At 48.7% G+C, this 17,880-nt stretch overlaps 1 protein-coding gene across 1 annotated transcript in view; it reads left to right on the top strand.

Moving 5' to 3' along the window:
• The window catches only part of TMEM178B (transmembrane protein 178B), a 340,957-nt gene that overhangs the window by 299,704 nt on the left and 23,373 nt on the right, over positions 1-17,880 (top strand). Inside the window, exon 3 of the mRNA XM_004594350.2 lies at positions 14,092-14,229. Within this exon, the coding sequence (XP_004594407.1) occupies positions 14,092-14,229 (138 nt within the window). The remainder of the gene's footprint in view (positions 1-14,091; positions 14,230-17,880) is intronic.

Here is a 17,880-nt window from a genome sequence, read left to right as displayed (position 1 = left end):
GTTTCCTGAATTGGCAGATTTACCTCTTTTCTGCATAGATGTATGCTGGGGACTTTTTAAAAAAGATTTATTTATTTATTTATTTATTTATTTATTTATTTATTTATTTAATTTTTATTGGAAACTCAGATTTACAGAGAGGAGAGATGGAGGGAAAGCTCTTCCATCTGCTGGTTCATTTCCTAAATGACCTCAACGTCTGGAGTTGAACTGATCCAAAGCCAGTAGCCAGGAGCTTCCTCTGAGTCTCCCATGTGGGTGCAGGATCCCAGAGCTTTGGGCTGTCCTCGGCTGATTTCCCAGGCCACAAGCAGGGAGCTGGATGGGAAGAAGGGCAGGCGGGACACACACCAGTACCCACATGGAGTCCTGGTACATACAAGGTGAGGACTTTAGCCACTAGGCTATCATGCAGTGCCCCACAAAGTTTTTTTTTTTTAAGTCCTCCCTTATCTGCCTTCAGCTGTCGGTCCAGTTCCTCTTTCTCTCCACAAGGACACTGGAATGCATAGTACTTGTCAAAGACATTCGGTTCCTTACCTCCCATTCCTTCCCATTGAGCAGTGAAATGCACTTGCAGTGAAAGGGCCCTTGCCCAGGTTGCAGGGCAGTCCTCTGGCTATAACGATGCTGAGCCCCATGCAGCCAGGAAGCACACTGTGGTGGGCACTGTGTTTCCTACTGCTGTCCCAATGCCTGGCACGAGCTTGGTGCTCAGCGAGTGTCTGCTGAAGGTCTCATGGCTTCGTGTCTCAACTGAGCTTAGCATCATCGGCCATCGGCGCAGTCTTGTTTCCTTTCCCTCTGCCGAAGTCGCTCTTGCTGAGTCGGCCTACCTGTGTGAGCCAGCCATTCACTTTCTCCTTCGCATCTCAGCCCTTACATGTTAGTGTTTAAATTCTGTCTGTGGGCCTTTATTTCTTGCTTCATGTACCATTTCAGGGAGAGGAGGTACACAGTTCCACAGCTTCAACGATCCATACTCCCAGTTCAAATCTTGCCCAAGCACTCGTACACCCAGAGCCATAATGGACACCCTAATTAGATGAGCATCAGGCACTTGACAAACTGAACTTGACATCTTCCTCTTCTAAGATTAGTCCATCCATTCCTTCCTCCCATCCCTTCCTCTAAAAAATATAACTGAATCCAGATAGAACAACCTTCTGTGCTTGCTCTTGCTCTGTATCTTAGTCAAGGATAACTCCATTATACATGCCAGAAACTGGGGGATCATCCAAGGCCCTTCCCCCTGCCTCATCCCTCCCACACTTGATCACTGAACCCTGATAGGGTTCGGCTGATAATTCACCTGCTCCACTATCTCCCACACTCAGCCTCTCATTCTTGACCTCTGCTATTGTATACGTTATCATCGTGCCCACCCCAAGAGCTGATCTTGTCTCTAGACTTCCTCTATCAGCCCTCCAGTCTGCAGCACAGACACCGTTCTAGGGAAGGCAAACCTCTCTACGGGTCTCTCCCCTGTTTACACTCCCTCTCTGGTTCAGCATGGCCTTCTGCAGGAGACTTAAGCTCCAAGGACAGCAACGTTCTAGGTGGGTGACCGACCAAATGAATTTCTCATCGGAGACCTTTTACTCGAATAAAGTCGCCATTCTCTTCTCTCAGGCATTGCAATGGGAAATTGGAGCATGCGTTTAGTCCTTGGAGGAGAGAGTAGCTGGTTCGCCAATCTTTCTTCATTCTGACAGATCACTGAGATCTGTTATGTGGCTCTAAGTCACTAATTATCATTGTATTGAGGAGATGCTTCTCTAATGTGATAAGTACACATTCTCTCTTTTAATAAAATGCACATATTTCTTTGAAGGGCAGAATGCAGAAAGCAAGGCACTGACAGAGCAATATCTTCCATTCACTGGTTCATTGCTCAAATGGCCACAAAGACCACGACTGGACTGGGCTCAAACCAGGAGCCTGGAATCTCACTCAGGTCTTTCATGTGGGTGTAGGGTCACAAGGACTTAGGCATCTTCCTCTGCTTTCCCAGGAGCTTATGCAGGGAGCTGGATCAGAAATGGAGCAGCTGGGATTGGAACCCATGTCCATAGGCAATGCTGGTGTCATAGGCTGTGACTTAACTTGCTGTGGCACATGACCAGGCCCAAGGCTTACTCTTTAGGCCCTTGCACTGTCAGGCCACAAAATCAGAACACAGAATTTCCCAGAATTACTGATTTAAAAGAAAAAACATCTCAGGGTGGAATTTCTCATGTTGTTTGCAAAGTCTGGTACTCCTTGAACTGCTAAATGCACATTGGGACAATCCTGATAACAATTGCAGGCTCCATTGTGATCGTCCCCCTGATTTGTAGCCTGGCGGTCAACATGAAGAATCACTGCATTTGTAGTAGCTCTTTACAGTGTACAAATGCTTTGGTAGATCTAACTGCTTTGGTAGATCCCAGAAAGTTGAAGAGCACGGTTCTTAAATGCGTGGGGCTTGGAGCCAGACCAGGTCTCTCGACTCCAGTCTGTTGCTTCTAAGCTGCTGGCTTATGGCAAGTTCCTTATTCATGTCAATAGTATCCCACTGATGAAAGGAAGGAAGATTAAATATGATAATGTTGTAGAAATTGCCTGGTACATAAAATGCTACCCTTATAGCATTATTGCCAATACTATCATCAATGGAACATCTCACTGATTTTTGAGACATTTGTTAGATATGTGTAAGCTTTCATGTGTAGGTATTAAAATTCAAGTCTGTTCTAATGTTAGAATTTTAGTTTTGTGACTAATTTGAGTTTTCTCCTGTACCCAGATTGGCCTTAGAACCTGAGTAAGGGAGGATATCTGTTTACTCTCCTCTTACAGGTTAGCAATTCTTTCTAGTAGCCCTAGGCTTTTGGTTCTTGTAGGGTAGAGGAAGAAGAGAGCCCCAGGAAGTGGCCCAGAGAACCAGCTTCTCCCTGTTAGTACTGTCCATGGACAGGGCCCCACTGCTGTCTCAGAGCCTTGAAGGACACTTGAATGACTCCTTTGGAAATGTGTTGTAAGACTGGTCATGCACCTTTACCTACTTAGGTGAGCAGGACACCTTCTGGGCAACCTGATTCTACTTCCTTGTTGGGTGTTACCTCCTGCCTAGAGAGCTTTCTGTTGGAGTCATCTCTGAGACAGATACTTTCCAAGGCACTGGAGTCTCCATTGGCATCTACTGGACCCACAGAAAGAGCTCAGGATCCTTTCCCCAGCCAGACTCCAGAGGCATAGCTTTGTCTTGGCTCTGCTGTCACAAGCAGCTCCAACTATCTTCTTGCCTTATCGTTCAGATGACAGATAGGGACCATCCCTTGTGTTCTGTGAATGCCATACTATCCACAGGCAGCACTGCAGGTGGTTCTCTCTAGACCCCTTTCCCTGGCTTGAGCTAGTGGTGCTGGTGATGGGCTTGCAGAATCCCCCATGTGGATACGGGTGGTTGCAGGGGTGCACAGCTCTCTGACTCTTGAGAGGCATTGAGACACCTGCACTCTCCACTACTTCCCCATGTTCCTGGTCTCTTGGATGTAAACTGAAGGTGGGAGCACAGTGCAAGCTGCACAATGAGGTCGGGTCCCCTCCTAGCAAGGTCTACACAAGGTCTACACATCTGTTTGGAACAATATTGTCCCACAGAAATACAGTGCAAGCCACACATGTAATGAAAATGTCCTGTTAGCCACATTAAAGGTGTAAACAGGCAGATTCATTTTCATAATATATTTATTTAATCCATTATATCCAAAACACTGTCAGATGTAATCAGTATAAATATTATGTAAAAGTTTATACTCCATCTGGCATCTGGTGCTCATTTTACACTTACAGTATGTCCTGATATAAGTGCTCAATAGCTGTTTCACTTGTCCAGCATCTATATGTGGCTAATGGCTATCCTATCAGACACCACAGTTTTAGACTAAGAAGAAAAAGGGGTTTTTCATCCCTCCTCAGCTGTGAGAGTTAAGACGATTTGCGTGACCTGTATAATATATTCCAACCAGTAGGTGGAGAACCACCTCTCAAAAATGATCATCTAGCCTCAAGTTCACTATTTTGGTTGTTTCATATTGTTGTTGCGTGCATGATACTATTCAAACAGAAATTGCTGTACTTTGTTCATGGTAGTCTTAGTAGCTGAAGGGGAATTTGAAGCTAAGAAAATAACCATCAGCCTTTGAGAAAGCAGGATGTATGATTTTCCAGGAGGGATCTTTGTGGTCATGAGTGACAACAGAATGTTGATCTACGGGTGATGTTGAGAAAGGAAATTTTGTTCAGAAATGTGCCCAGTGCCCATTTGGAAAAGCGAGGCAAGCTCAAGACAGGACCAAATCTCCATGGTCTGATTAAATAGAATACAGGGCCCAGCGGCATGGCCTAGTGGCTAAAGTCCTCGCCTTGAACGCGCCGGGATCCCATATGGGTACCAGTTCTAATTCCGGCAGCCCTGCTTCCCATCCAGCTCCCTGCTTGTGGCCTGGGAAAGCATTCGAGGACGGCCCGAAGCTTTGGGACTCTGCACCTGCGTGGGAGACCTGGAAGAAGTTCCTGGATCCTGGCTTTGGATCGTTTGAGTGGCCGTTGCGCTCACTTGGGGAGTGAATCATCAGACGGAAGATCTTTCTCACTGTCTCTCCTCCTCTCTGTATATCTGACTTTCCAATAAAAATTAAAAAATAAATCTTTAAATAGAATACAAATCAGGTTCTTGGGTTCTCTTATGCAGATGCCGGTAAGAACAAAGACATCACCTGGGGAAAGGCCATCCTGATGAAATATTTTAAGAATCCTAAGAAATGCATCCCTAGAACCAACATTATCTTTTCTGGCATTAAAAAGAAGAATTAAATGGCAGACTTGATAGTTTATTTCAAAAAAGCTACTGACAGGTAACAGTTGGCCAATGCCACACCGAACTCTACTTGTCTTTATTTCCATTTTTCTCAAATTTTTCAAAGCACCCAGATATATATGCAGTATAGGAATTATATAAAACCTGTATGTTACATTTCATTTAATATTCTATTATGAACTTTTCCCATGTCATTGAAATTCTCCCAAAGAATAATTTTAATAGCTGAGTACTACGTCATTACATTTCATTGACTGTGAAGTTCTCTTCTGGGGTTTGAGTTGGTATGGAATATGGAATACACCAAGGGACAGGAAAGGGCACAGGCAGACGCAGACCCCGCCCACAGCTGCCTTTGAGGGCCATGTGACCTTGAGCAATTGAAATTGCCTTGTCTGAATTTCCAAAGTGAGAAAAATACATCTATCTTACGGAGCCATCAGAAGGATGAATTGACCTCTAATGGAAATTGCCCGGACAGAGTCAATGGCCACTCCATGTAAATTCCTATATATCTGCCCATTAGCTACTCCCTTCCCCAAGTCTTTGCCATCAACCAGTTCTCAGACATCCGCTACATTTGTCCTGATCTGTGTAGTGTCCTGCTAGGTACCTGGGTATCTAGAAGTTCTATCTTCTGGCTGCTTTGTGGTGACTTTCAAGTAGCACATTCTTGCCCCACAGTCTCAGATTTTTTTTCCTCTTTGTGTTTAGGACAGCTGAGAACTGGCAGCATCTCTTGGGTGGAGAGACAGATCGCAACAATTCAGCTTTTCATGAGCAGGGAGCCAGCCAGCCGAGCTGGGTCTGCCCAGGTGCCTCTGCTTGGCTGAACTGCATTTCCTTCTCATCGTGCCCTTCTGTGGTTTCTGCTGACGGCTTGGCAGCAGGGAAAAGGGAAGCATACTCAGATTTTTTTTTTTTTTTGGTTTGGAACTCTGCCTTTGGGTTTTATATTTTCCCCTATTCTTTCTTCTCTTCAGGCACTATAGCTGCTGACCTAGCTTTCATCAGGCAAGTACGAATTTTGCAATTTGCCTTCCATTGTTTTGACAATGGGTGTGATTAGGATATGGCAGCTTCACATAATATTCCTATTTATGGTGGCCCTCTAATCCGGAGGTAGCCCTGAAGAGGAAGAAGCCAGGAGCCAGTCTTCTGACCCAAAAAAACGAGTTCTTTTTTTCTACAGCACCTCCCCCTACTGTCTCTTCTGAACTTGAGGGGAGAGACGGTGCAGAGTTCTATTGCTTCCATAGCCTGCAGGGCAACACACTCCATTCTGGAATGCAGACCCAGCATATGTCTTCTTTTGTATTAATAAACAGCGATGTTGAATTGCTAAGTGCTTCTCAATTCTGACCTTAAAAAATAGAGAGGAGAGAACCCCCAACTTCCTGTCGAGATGGCCTTGGAGTCCCTGGAGTGGGCTGAATTGCAAATGTGCACTCTTGGCCCTGCGTTATCCCATTGTGCACACAGTTTTCGTATTCTAGCAGAGGGGGGTCGAGATCTCCTTTAGCAAATATTTGTTGAAAACCTGTTTATGTCAGACAACAGACTGGGGAAGATAGAATAAGCCAGACAAATGCAACCTTGAACAAGCTCCAATTTATTGGAGGGGGAGAGACACAGACAAACTAATTATACTAAGCTGTGGTAGTGTTGTGCCGGAATTTGAAATCCCCAGAAAATCTTCGAGTCTGAAGTCAGTGCTAACGCATAAAGGCTGGGGGGGAGAGGCAGCTGCAGCCAAGGCTGCAGCAGGAACAGCAGGGCAGAAAAAAGAGGGCGCGAGGTTCAACAGCACAGGGTTCTTATACATTTTAAGCTAATAATTACACAGTCCTGATTGGTCAGTTTAACTGTTAACTTTCAAAAAGAGCAAGTTGGCAGGCTTCTATTGGTGGGTTTGAAGCAAGCAACTTTCAAAAAATACCAGGTGATGAGCTATAGGGCAGTTGGGTCTTATCTAACACTAGGGACCTCCTTCCTGAGAAGTGGTCTGCCTACGTGACCTGCCAGGTGTCCTGCCAGGTGTCACGTAGACTGTCAACCTGGTGTTCACACAGCCTCCAGCCAAGCAAGTAAGGCAGAAATACAGAAGCTGAAAACATCTAGGTTCTTCAGTAGTGGCATCAACCCAGTGCCGCAGAAGCCCTGAGGTCTAGATGCAGGTGTCTGCTCAAGAACCATGTAAGCTCCCCACGATCACTGACTTTTTAAGGGAGCACTTTCAGGGTGACAAGACACTTCGCAGACAGAACATGAGGACTGCCATGTTGGCGCAGAGCACAGTGTTGTAGACCGGGGGGTCAGGGGGGCTGCGGCTTGTGATAGCTGGGATCTGGGGTGCTTGCGGTGAGATGTTGGGCTGTTGTGAGGCCCTGGTCAGTGGTCGAAGCTCCTCATCAGGCACTTTTGTCATGGAAACCCAAACATTGTTGTATTTTCTAGTGGAAATGATTGAGTGTAACTCCATGTCAACATTCACCCAACTTGCACTCTAGAAGAAAGTCATGGGCCAAACCTTCACTGTGTCTTTTTCAGAACAACGTCACAGAAGCCCTCCTGCCAGAGTGTCAGTCCTGCTCCGTGTCTCTTCCTGCTAGAGCCACGCAATGTTAGCAGGTCTGGAGAGCCGTGGGCACCTCTGCTATTAGCTACAGCAGTCTCCAGCTGTTGTGGTCCTGAGGATAGGTGGCCTTGACACTGTAGAAAAAAAAATTCAGCTCCACAGTAACAAATGAAAAAGTCAAGCCTGCACCATGGCCTGTCTGGCTCCATGAAAGGCAAAGGGACAGGCTGCTTTGTCTAGGAACCAGACACACCCCGATCTGTTATGTGGCTGCTGAAGTGCAAGCGATGTAGCAGGTGAAAAGAAGGAACAACTAGGTGAAAAGAAGGAACAACTTGAGTTGGAGCCCCACACGGTGCCAGGGCCTAGGCCAAGCAGCTTCCACAAATGTGTTAACTTCTTGAATCCTCTTCTTGAGTCTTTGAGCACTGTCATCATCTCCACTTAGAGATACAGGCACTGAGATCCACTGTGGTGGACCCATTTGCTCCAGTCTCTGCAGCAGCGTGTTCCAAGCCAGGATTAGAACATGGGCAGCCGCTCCCCAGAGTTGGCGCTTGTATCCCCAACTGTTGCCTTCTAGATGGCTCCCCAGAATCAGAACCTCCCCCTTCCCCTTTGAGACAGTTTCCTGGCAGTTCTTTATCTCGGCATACTCCAGTCCTTGGAGCCCATGAGTTTACCCTGCGGCTGGAACACTCACAGCTGATCATGCCCTTGTACTCCATACTCCCCAGGCTGACTGACCCCTGGAACCTGTCCTCACTCCTTGGACCCACCCTCCAGTTCCAGTGACTGACTGGAGACAGATCTATCAAGTCGTGGTTGAATATCCAGTTTCTAGGGCAGCTCCTCATCTTGCCCACAGGTAGCCAGGGCTATGCGCTCATCCCGTGCAAGGGAGAGCTTCCGATAAAACAGCTTCATGCAGAGCTCTGTGTGTAAAGCAGCAGAAGTCCACGGCCATGCTGGCTTCCAGCTGCCAAGCCAAGTTCCTCTCTGGGGCTGTTACTACCACGTGCTTCTTGCACCCTCCCCGCAAAGGCCAAGGCATGCTTACCCTCACCATTGCTGGGTTTTTAAATTAAAAGAAAAGAAAGAAATGTTCAATAATTATTTTTTGTGCAAGGTCTTTAAGGAGCAAACAGAAAGACATATTTTCCTTTCCTTTCCACATATATATTTTGCTTCTCTAAGTACTGTTTATTTAAATGCACATATCCTGGCTTCCTGTGTAGAGTTGCAAGCAATACCTTTCAATTTAAATGTTAATAGGAGTGTAAACTTCAAAATCAAAATTTTTCCATGAGAAAGAACTGCTTTTTCATGGTTCTGGTTAAGGGTTCTATTTACCTTCCCTCCTCTCTGTCTTATTATCAACCTCCCTCCACCCACTCCTTTCCACCTGCTGAACAGAATTCAAAAGGAGTTTAGAATGCACCTTCCTCACTTTGAGAAATTAGATTCTTAAATGTTGGGTCCATGGACGTTGATAATAGACTCAAACCTAAGATGCTTTGTGAGGTTTGGCCTATGGAATCAGAGTCACCATCCGGGTGCTTTCCAAAGGGATTACTCCTAGATAAGCTGTGTGTTCGCCCAAAGCTTCGCAGTTAGGCCAAGTAGGTTTTCTCCTCCTTTTTCTCTTTTCTTTTCTTTTTTGCTCAGAAATCAGGAAGAGATGGGGTAGGGGGAACACAAGCCTTGTAAGCTCCTGAGTACCACAGGCTGCTGTTGTTAACTCCTCAACAGAGAAGATTGACACGTAGGTTAATGCAAATGGGCAGGAGTGGAGCCCTCTGTATGCAGGACATTCTACAGGCAGTGGCTTCGGGACTAAAGGAAGTGCGAATAAAAGGCAATGGAGATTTAAAGGCGATGGAAATGATGCATCGTAATGTCTTTACGTTTAAATATGGGATGATCGGGGCTTTGAAGCATTTCATGAAAAATGTGTTTCCATTTCATTCTAGAAAGACTATGCATAGATTACAATATTTTTGCACCAAAATCAATTTATCTTTTAATTGCATTTTCCACAAACTTTTTGAAGTACCTGCACAATGATCTTCTGGAGGGCTTCACCAAGAGCTTTTGCTCTCCTTCACTTCATTATTCGGCATCATCATTTTACCCTGCTTTGTGTTTTATTAGCCTAAGCCTCTCTTAATGTAGGATAGAAACATTAATATCTTCATTAATATTGAATTTATAATACAAATTTCCTGGGTTTTGATGCTCTAATCTTATTTCGGGGCATCGTGTTGATTGTTTTTAGCCTGGACTGTCTTATTCCGTTTAAGCGGCACCTTCCTGCCATTAATCAGGACTTGGGACTTTTTTTCTTCTCCCTGCAGTTTCTTTCCCTAGAGTTGTCCTCAACCATGCTTAGCATGTTTGCTTCTTTCACCAGTCGGGCACGAAGAGCTTCCTGAGGAAGTGGGTGAATGCCAAGTTCACATGGAGTTTCTCTGTAGAGTGGTCCGAGTGTCCTTTTAGGAGCCACACCAGGAGACAGTGTCTCTAGTCTCTTCTGTGTGGGCATCTCAGAAAGTCATTTCTCCTCATCCAGGCCAGAGAGCAAAACTTGGCCACCAGCTCCAGGAAGCCACCTAGGAGGGCAAGGGACCTCTCCCACATGCAGCACCAGCAGGCCGTCCGTGCATAGTCAGTCGCAGATTTAGGGCTCCGTAGTGTGCTTGAATACAGCACCCAGGCCTGCCTTCACCTGGGCCTGCAGCCTTTCAACACACCCAAGACTGGATAAAGGGTATCAGTGGTATGACATGGGCAAGATCATCAAGCAATCTAATGCCTTCTCAGATAACTTCCACCAAAATCATTTCCCTTTACCCCTGCTTAGCTGCTTGACCCAAAGGGACCTGTTGGTACCACACCAGCATCCTGTATGAGTACGTAGCCACTGGTTCAAGTCCCAGTTACTCCTCTTCTCATTCATCTCCCTGCTAATGTACCTGGGAAAGCAAAGGAAGATGGCCAGAGTGCCTGAGTTCCCACCACTCATGTGGGAGACCCAAATGTAGTTCTCAGGCTCCTGGCTACAGCTTGACTCAGCCACAACTCTGTGACCATTTGGGACTGAACCAGCGAATGAAACATCTCAGTGTCTCTCCTTCTGTCTTTCTGTAACTCCTCCTTTCAAAAACAAATAAATACATCATTAAAGACAAATCGAAGTGACCTGCAGGTACACCTCACTCACCTCTGGGCACTCTATGGGTTGGCTGTTGACTGCACTGAGGCCGGCTTTGGACGTGGTTTTTGCTAAATCTAATTACACCGTCCATTGGCTCTGTAGTGCTGTCTTTTACTGCTGTCATTGTCTCCATTCCTAATTTCCTGTTCCTGTAGATTTCTATCTCCTTAAAAAAAAACCTCTCAGCCATTTTGCTGCCTTTATTATGGGAGGAAGAAATGCTTCAGTCTGGTTTTAGAACCATTATTTTCCCACATAACTGAATAATGCAACTCATTCTTCTTCCAGTTGACTGGTTTTGAGACTGTCAATCAACTGCTTAACTTTCACGGACCCTGCCTTCCTACCTATAAAATTAGGATATTTGTTATTGCAGCTTCGCTGAGCTCCCACAGATGCCTCAAGACAAAACAGCCAGCTGTTCATTCACAGCTCGGGCAAATTCAGGTGCGCAGGGTGATGGGAAAATCCCCCTGGGTCAGTGAAATTGCACAAGTAGGACTTCTGGCTCTCATTCCCATTTCCAGATGACAGCTTAGCACAACCCACAGCCTCTGAGGACAAAGCCGTTCTGCAGACAGCCGGGTGTCCCTAATTCGCCAGAAAGAGCAACAGCCGCTCCCCACCTGGGCCCACCTGGGGCCAGAGGACTGGGAACTTGCTCCCAGTTATTGGTTATTCCCTCGGCTTCTCTCCTGTTCTGCCTTTGTCCCATTTTCAAAACTCCTTGCTCTCATCCTCCAAGCAGTTGTCACAGTCGCTCCTATTCTGATTTGCATTTTCCTGCCCAGCCCACTTTCCCACCTTGGCTGAAGTGGACACACCTTAAGTGGCCCATTATCCATGGCATCCCCAGGCAGCAGCTTGGCTGCCACGCTCCTGCAGAACCAGGCAGGGGAAGTGCAGACCTATTCCTGAGAGTCAGCCCAGCCACAGGGGGAGACTCACCAGGGTTGCCTGCTGCCAGGGGAGGACAGGATTTCCCCTAGAAATGCTCCATGCACTCAAAAGGGAAGGGCAGACCCCTAAAGGGAAATGCCCCTTGACGTTGAAAATAAACTGGTCTTTTTTGTGTTTGTTTTAAAGGTTTATTTATTTCATTGGAAAGTCAGAAATACAGAGAGGAGGAGAGAAAGATCAAAAGATCTTCTGTCTGCTGACTTACTCCCCAAGTGGCAGCAACAGCCAGAGCTGACTATCTGAAGCCAGGAGCCAGGAGACTCCTCTGGGTCTCCCTTGTGGGTGCAGGGTCCCAAGGCCTTGGGCCATCCTTAACTGCCTTCCCAGGACACAATCCAGCACCACATGGGATTCTGGCACATGCAAGGCAAGAGCTTCAGCCACCAGGCCTCCGCGCTGGACCCTAAACTGGTCTCTCTTTTCCACTTTCCACCACCTCCTTGTCCTGGAAGACAGTGGAGAGGAGAAGCATCAGGTGCAAAGAGTATCCCACTTCCAGGAATCACTCCAGCTGGATACCCAGGCCCAGGGGGACTTGTCTCCACGAAAGAGGTGAATCGTGCGTCCTCCACTTGAGTCCCTTGCCGTGATGAAGGAGCTGGTGGCAGTGGAGAGAAGCCTAGGGAGAGGGCAGCAGGACAGCCATAGGTGCTTCAACAAAAAGTGGCACTGAACCCGGAGGGGGAGGGGAGTCGTAAGGGATTGTTCCCGGATCCTAATCTGCCTTTGGCTGACTGTGCAGGAAGCGTGGCTCATGAGCTGGTATTGTAATCAGACGCTGCTTTCACCACAAAGTTTCATCTGATCCATTTGGGGACGGGAGCAGTCTATGTAGTGCTGCATGACAATTAGGTGTCCTTGGCCATCCCCGGAAGGGACTGTGCTGAGAGTGGCTTCAGTGTGGCTGGGGTACACATGGACACCAGCATGCCACTCTCTACTTCTCGACTGCTATGCCTTCCTCTGTAGGCCCCTCCTCCACCTGTGCCCTGAGTCCTTGCCTGCTCTCTGGCCAGTGCAGTGGCTGCTGGTGTTTGACCTTCAAAATCAGGATAAGAATAAAGGAACAGATACTGTGGCAGACAGGGTTCCAAGGCAAACAGTGCCCCTAATACATTTGTGTGTTATGCATGATTCCCATCAGGAAGGGTGGCCAGAGAAAGAGAAATGAGCCCAGGGACTGTGAGCTGTGCAGTTTCCATGGGCCATCCATTCTGCAGGGGTGAGAGGAGAGTAACTGGGCCATGGCAGCTATGCTGTCCTGGAATACACAAGTGCTATGTTTTGGAGATCCTCCACCCTCAATCGCCACTCCTTCCTACCAAAAGGACAATGCCCCTGGAGTCCTCTAGGCTGCCATGCAAGCCCCCAGTGGGGCATGGACCCCTGGGGAGAGGCCAGACTGATGCTTAGATGTTGGATGCTGTTTGGGCTGGCACTCAACAGGCTCTGCTGTGAGCAGGTAGAGAGACGCTCAGGAGCTGCCGGGTACTGGGCAGGGTGGAAGGATGGACGGTGTGGCTGGGGTGGGATGTTCGCCGGGAGGAAGGCCGTGATCTGCAAAAGGAGCACAGGGTAAGAAAAGTGTGCCCTGAGAAGATGGGGTGGGGCTAGGAAGTGGGGGTGGGGTGGGCATGTGAGAGAATTCTGGCTGCTTCTGGGCGCTGAGGGCAGGGGTGGGAGCTAGGCAGGAAGCTGAGCCCAGCAAGAGGCTGAGTGGCTGACGGAAACGTGACAGCAGCTCTGCCCTCTCCCTCCTGCTAAAAATACTGCCTTTCCAGACAATTCCTTCCTTCCTGAACCGCTGCAGCTTTGTCTGCCAGTCAGGGAGGCATGGAGCAGGGAGGGGCCTGATGGCAAGGTGGAGAGGCTCACAGATAACTGAGAAAGGGGTGTGCTCTGGAGGGGCTCACCTGAGAGCAGAAAGTGTGGCTCCCCGACCCTGCAGCGCCCCCCATGCAAGGAGGCACAGAAGACCAACCCTGCCCCCAGCCAGCAGCCGTCTCCCCACACTCAGCCACTAAGAGAAACCAGAAAACCCTGGCTAGAAGGGAAGAAGGGAGTGTTAAGTAGGTACAGTGGTTAGAAATTGAGTTCTTATTCTACCACTTAATAGCTGTGTGTCTTTGAGCAAACCACTCTATTTGCTAGTAGGGATAAAGACAGACCTATCTCAGCAGGTCACATTAGCTGCATGAGAAGAACATCACCATGCCTGGCCCAAAGTGATGATGGAGAGGTGAGGACTGCATCCCAATGATCTCTCCTGGCCATGGGAGTCCAGCTGTCCTGTGTTTGTGCACATGGGGACAGAGTCTGTTGGAGGCTCTCTCCATCTTCCCAGGACCCTTGGTTGTGTCAGCCTGTCTGAGCTGGGCAGGTTGCTTCTTGCCCCTGCCACACCCTCCTCTCCCCTCTCCGCCCTGACACCCAGGCTCTGATGCTGACTGCTGCCTGCCTGCTTCCCCACAGACCTGCGCAGAATGACGGCTGGCTTCATGGGCATGGCGGTGGCCATCATCCTCTTCGGCTGGATCATCGGTGTGCTGGGCTGCTGCTGGGACCGAGGCCTTATGCAGTATGTGGCAGGGCTTCTCTTCCTCATGGGAGGTAAGGCCCCAGGTTGGCAGGGGATGGGGTGAGATGGGGGACCAAGGCCAAGGCCATAGCTGTTGGGATTGTATGAGAATGGTGAGAGGCCACAGCAAATGGGCCATGGCTTGGCTGGACTCTTTCTCAAATGCCCTCTGAGTTCCTCTTAGCTACTTGGTACTGTGCAACTATTGGGGATACAGACCTGGAGTAGTCTGGAGGGGATGGATCTGACTGGTAAGGAAGAGAGACCCTTGTCAAAAGGATGATGAGACTCCATTATGGCAGATGGAGATCATATACCCAGATGGTGGTCAGGCATTTTATGCATGTGTGCTTTGGGGTGCAAGAAGGCAGCGTTGTCTGGGCTATGGCCCCTCTAAAAATCTATTCTTCACCCTGAGTTAGAGACCTTAATGCCTCTCTTGTGTCAAATAAGGCATTCCAAAACCAAAGCAGAGGTGGTGGGACAGGGCTCTTCCTACCTGCTGTACTCTACTGCTGCCGTGGCCAGGGAGCCAATCCAGAGCCCCTTTACAGGGTTTGCGTGCCAGGAGAAGTCCAGAGCAGGACAGGAACAGATCTGCTGATGTCTCCTGTTTGCCCACTAGAGCTGAAATACACTTTTCAGTCTCCTGGCTTAGGCCTCAGTCCAGACCCAGGGACTGTGTCTATGCCAGTCTGGTCCTTAGAGGAAAGTAAATGCATGAAGTAATGTGACTGAGTGAGGTGGAGGGGGATGTGAACTTGGGTGAAGGGAGTCACAAGTATCCAATGTCAGTTGGACTGCATGCCCCATCTCTGCCCCTTTTGTGAGAGTCTAGGTCCTGGGCTTCTGAGCAGAGGTAAGAGGTGGCAGAATGGGCTCTGCTGATTTTTGGTCTACAGGGCAAGTTGGGCAAAGGGGAAGCTTGATCCTCTGGGTGCGCCAGCAAGTTCTGGCAGGTGGGATGGGAAGAGACTCATAGGGCTTGGCCTGGTGCTTGAAGGCTTGCCCTATTCCTAGAAGCACTGCCTTTCTGTTCCTGAAACTAGTGTGGGCCCCCCAAGAAGCATGCACCTGTCCCCACCCACCAAGCTCTGCCTCCCCGAAAGTCAAGATCATCCATTGCCAGAGATGCAGCCTTAGGGGCCTCACACTTGTAGTTGGAACACAGGTTCTCGGGGAGGGATGGGAATGTGGAGATTGTCCCTGGCTGTCCCCACACCTCTCCAGGTCTCCTATGCAGGCAGGGCTGGAGGCTGGCCAGACCAGCCTGGCTTCGCTGTGCTTCCCTGTGGCCTTCAGTGAAGCCAGCCAGCAGACCGGCCGAATGATCTCACGCTCTATTTCAGCAGTGGAATCCTTTCTGTTTCCCCTTGGAGTCCCAATGCTTATGTGAACCGCAGATTGTGAAAAGATGAAAGTGAACTAGCCCGTTTGTACTGCGGGCTCTGAGACTCCTGGAAGTACAAAGTCCAGCCCCACTCCAGCAAGGCTTTCCTAAGGCTCCAGAGAGTCTCCCAGGAAGGCAGGAAAAGCTGAGCAAACAGGCTTCAGGCTGAACAAGAATCCGGCAAGCCTTCCTCCTGCGCCTCTTGCTTTCATCTCCACCCTTCTCCTGGCATCTGTGGCTGCTGGGCACGTTCTCTCCTACATCAGTCTTCAGGCCCGGTGCTGAGGCTTCGGGATCTTTCAACTCTTTGCAGACTTCCCTCCGGGCTGCTTAAATTGACTTCCAGAAGAAAAATGAGTGTAATTGGCCTCTTCACCTTCTCCAGCCCAGCAATGTACCACTGTGCCAGACAGGCCAGAATTGAATGGCAGTGGCTAGGCCCATCACTGCAATCACCAGGGAAGGGGGTTTCAATGGGATATCTTACACCCATCTGAAACCTGGAGTACACAGGCTCCCAGAGGTGAAGGGGTAGACAGAGAGGAGATACCTGAAGCCCCAGCTTCTGACTGCTGAGGCACCTGCTAGACCCTTGGGGCTCAGGGGAAAACAATCTGAAAGACTTGGCTTACATGGGAACCTGAGGCCCCTCCCTGTGAATGGGAGGGAGCTTTGTTCACCCTTTGCCCAGGAAATGATTTTCCACCATAAGACTTTCAAATAGTCTTTACATGCAACCAGAGTGGAGAACCAATAGAATGGATGAACTTTAAAGTTCTTCCCACCTCTCATATTTCCTGGTCTTGGAGATGAACTTGACCATGGAGCCTTCTTTTTCTGCTGGTGGCTTCCTTGACTTGTGGATGCCTTCAGGCCAGGTACCAATGGAAGCCGGTCCCTGTTGATGCCTTGAATTGGGGTCCTTTTTTGGGGAAGATGAAGCCTAGGCTGGACACAGTCATGGGAATCCAGAAGCCCAGGGCAGCTGCCACCTGCTGACCTGTGAGCTTACTTTAGAATGGAAGCTCTTTCCCCTGTCCCTGCTCAGCAGAGGGAGTTAAACTAACCTGAGGGTTGAGGTGCCAACCCAGAAATGACACCTTGACTTCCAGAGTCCCCTGTATCCAAGAGACACTTCAACATCACCCTACCCAGAACCTAACCAGTCCTTGCTGCGTTGAGATCAATCTTCTGGGGTTGACCAGTTGAATGTGGAGAGTCAGCCACCTGTGACAACTACTTCTGAACATGACAAAGCAATCATTCATTCAAATCACAGGTATTTTCTGCAAGATGGGACCAAAACACCCGCTTCCTTTGCTGTCAGGATGGGGCTTGAAGGGTTTTATAACTGGGCACAGAGAGGTGCCCAGGCAGTTTCATCAGTGCCAAGTAAGACAAGCTAGTAGGGACCACCAGGCAACTACTAGCTTGTACAAAGCTGGCCAGGGCTGGGTGTGGTGATCAGGTGGAAGAGGAGAAGGCAGAGAACCTGAGAAAGGGACAATTGAAACATGGAGCTTCCGCTGACTTTAGATGGAACCATCAAAGCCAACATTAAAATGGGAGGATTGTATTCATCCCTTTCCTATGTTCCCATGTGAAGGAAGATGGCCTGCAGAGGGCGCTCCCTGTTCCAATTTTCACAATTTCCAGGTTAAAGAGGGGGTATCCTGCACCCTCTGAGATAACTGAAAACAAACGGTTTAATTAACACTCAACCTAGAGGAGATGCTTAATTAAGTAGGGCAGCTTTGTCAGGCCAGGAGGCTAGGGGCGGCTGATAGGATCCAGTTTCCCTTTTGGCAAGGCCTCCAGGGGAGTATATCACCCAGACTGGCACAGGCACCATTTGGGTGCCAGCCACTGTCTCAGTGCATCATCATTGATATTCAGAAGCTCAGGAACAAGATGACACGCAGGAGAGACTGCATGGCAAGGGGAGCCCGTGGCTGCTCTGACTGTTGTGGGTCCCTTGTGGGATGCGCCTCACAGCCATGGCGTGGACATGAGTGTGAGCATTTAGTCCAAGGCCACACCATCACGACCCCTCTCCCACCTCCTCCCACCTCCTGGGGAATGCACCCATCGTCTGTTCCACTCAGGCCCACGTTCTGGCTGGAGCCCCTCCTTAGCTACGCCCACCTCTACTCTGCCACCATGCAGTCAGCCCTGACCCAAGCAGGTACATAGTTTTTTGAATTGTGAATCCTACGTGTCACTCATTCACTCTCAGTGGTTCACTGGCTCCCAGATGAACTTCAAGGAAAATCCAAATTCCACCCCTTCCTTA

Source organism: Ochotona princeps, chromosome 25 (assembly GCF_030435755.1).
Source record: "Ochotona princeps isolate mOchPri1 chromosome 25, mOchPri1.hap1, whole genome shotgun sequence".
Taxonomy (NCBI): domain Eukaryota; kingdom Metazoa; phylum Chordata; class Mammalia; order Lagomorpha; family Ochotonidae; genus Ochotona; species Ochotona princeps.
The sequence above is the reverse complement of the archived record's forward strand: the minus strand, read 5'-3'. Positions and strand labels throughout refer to the sequence as shown.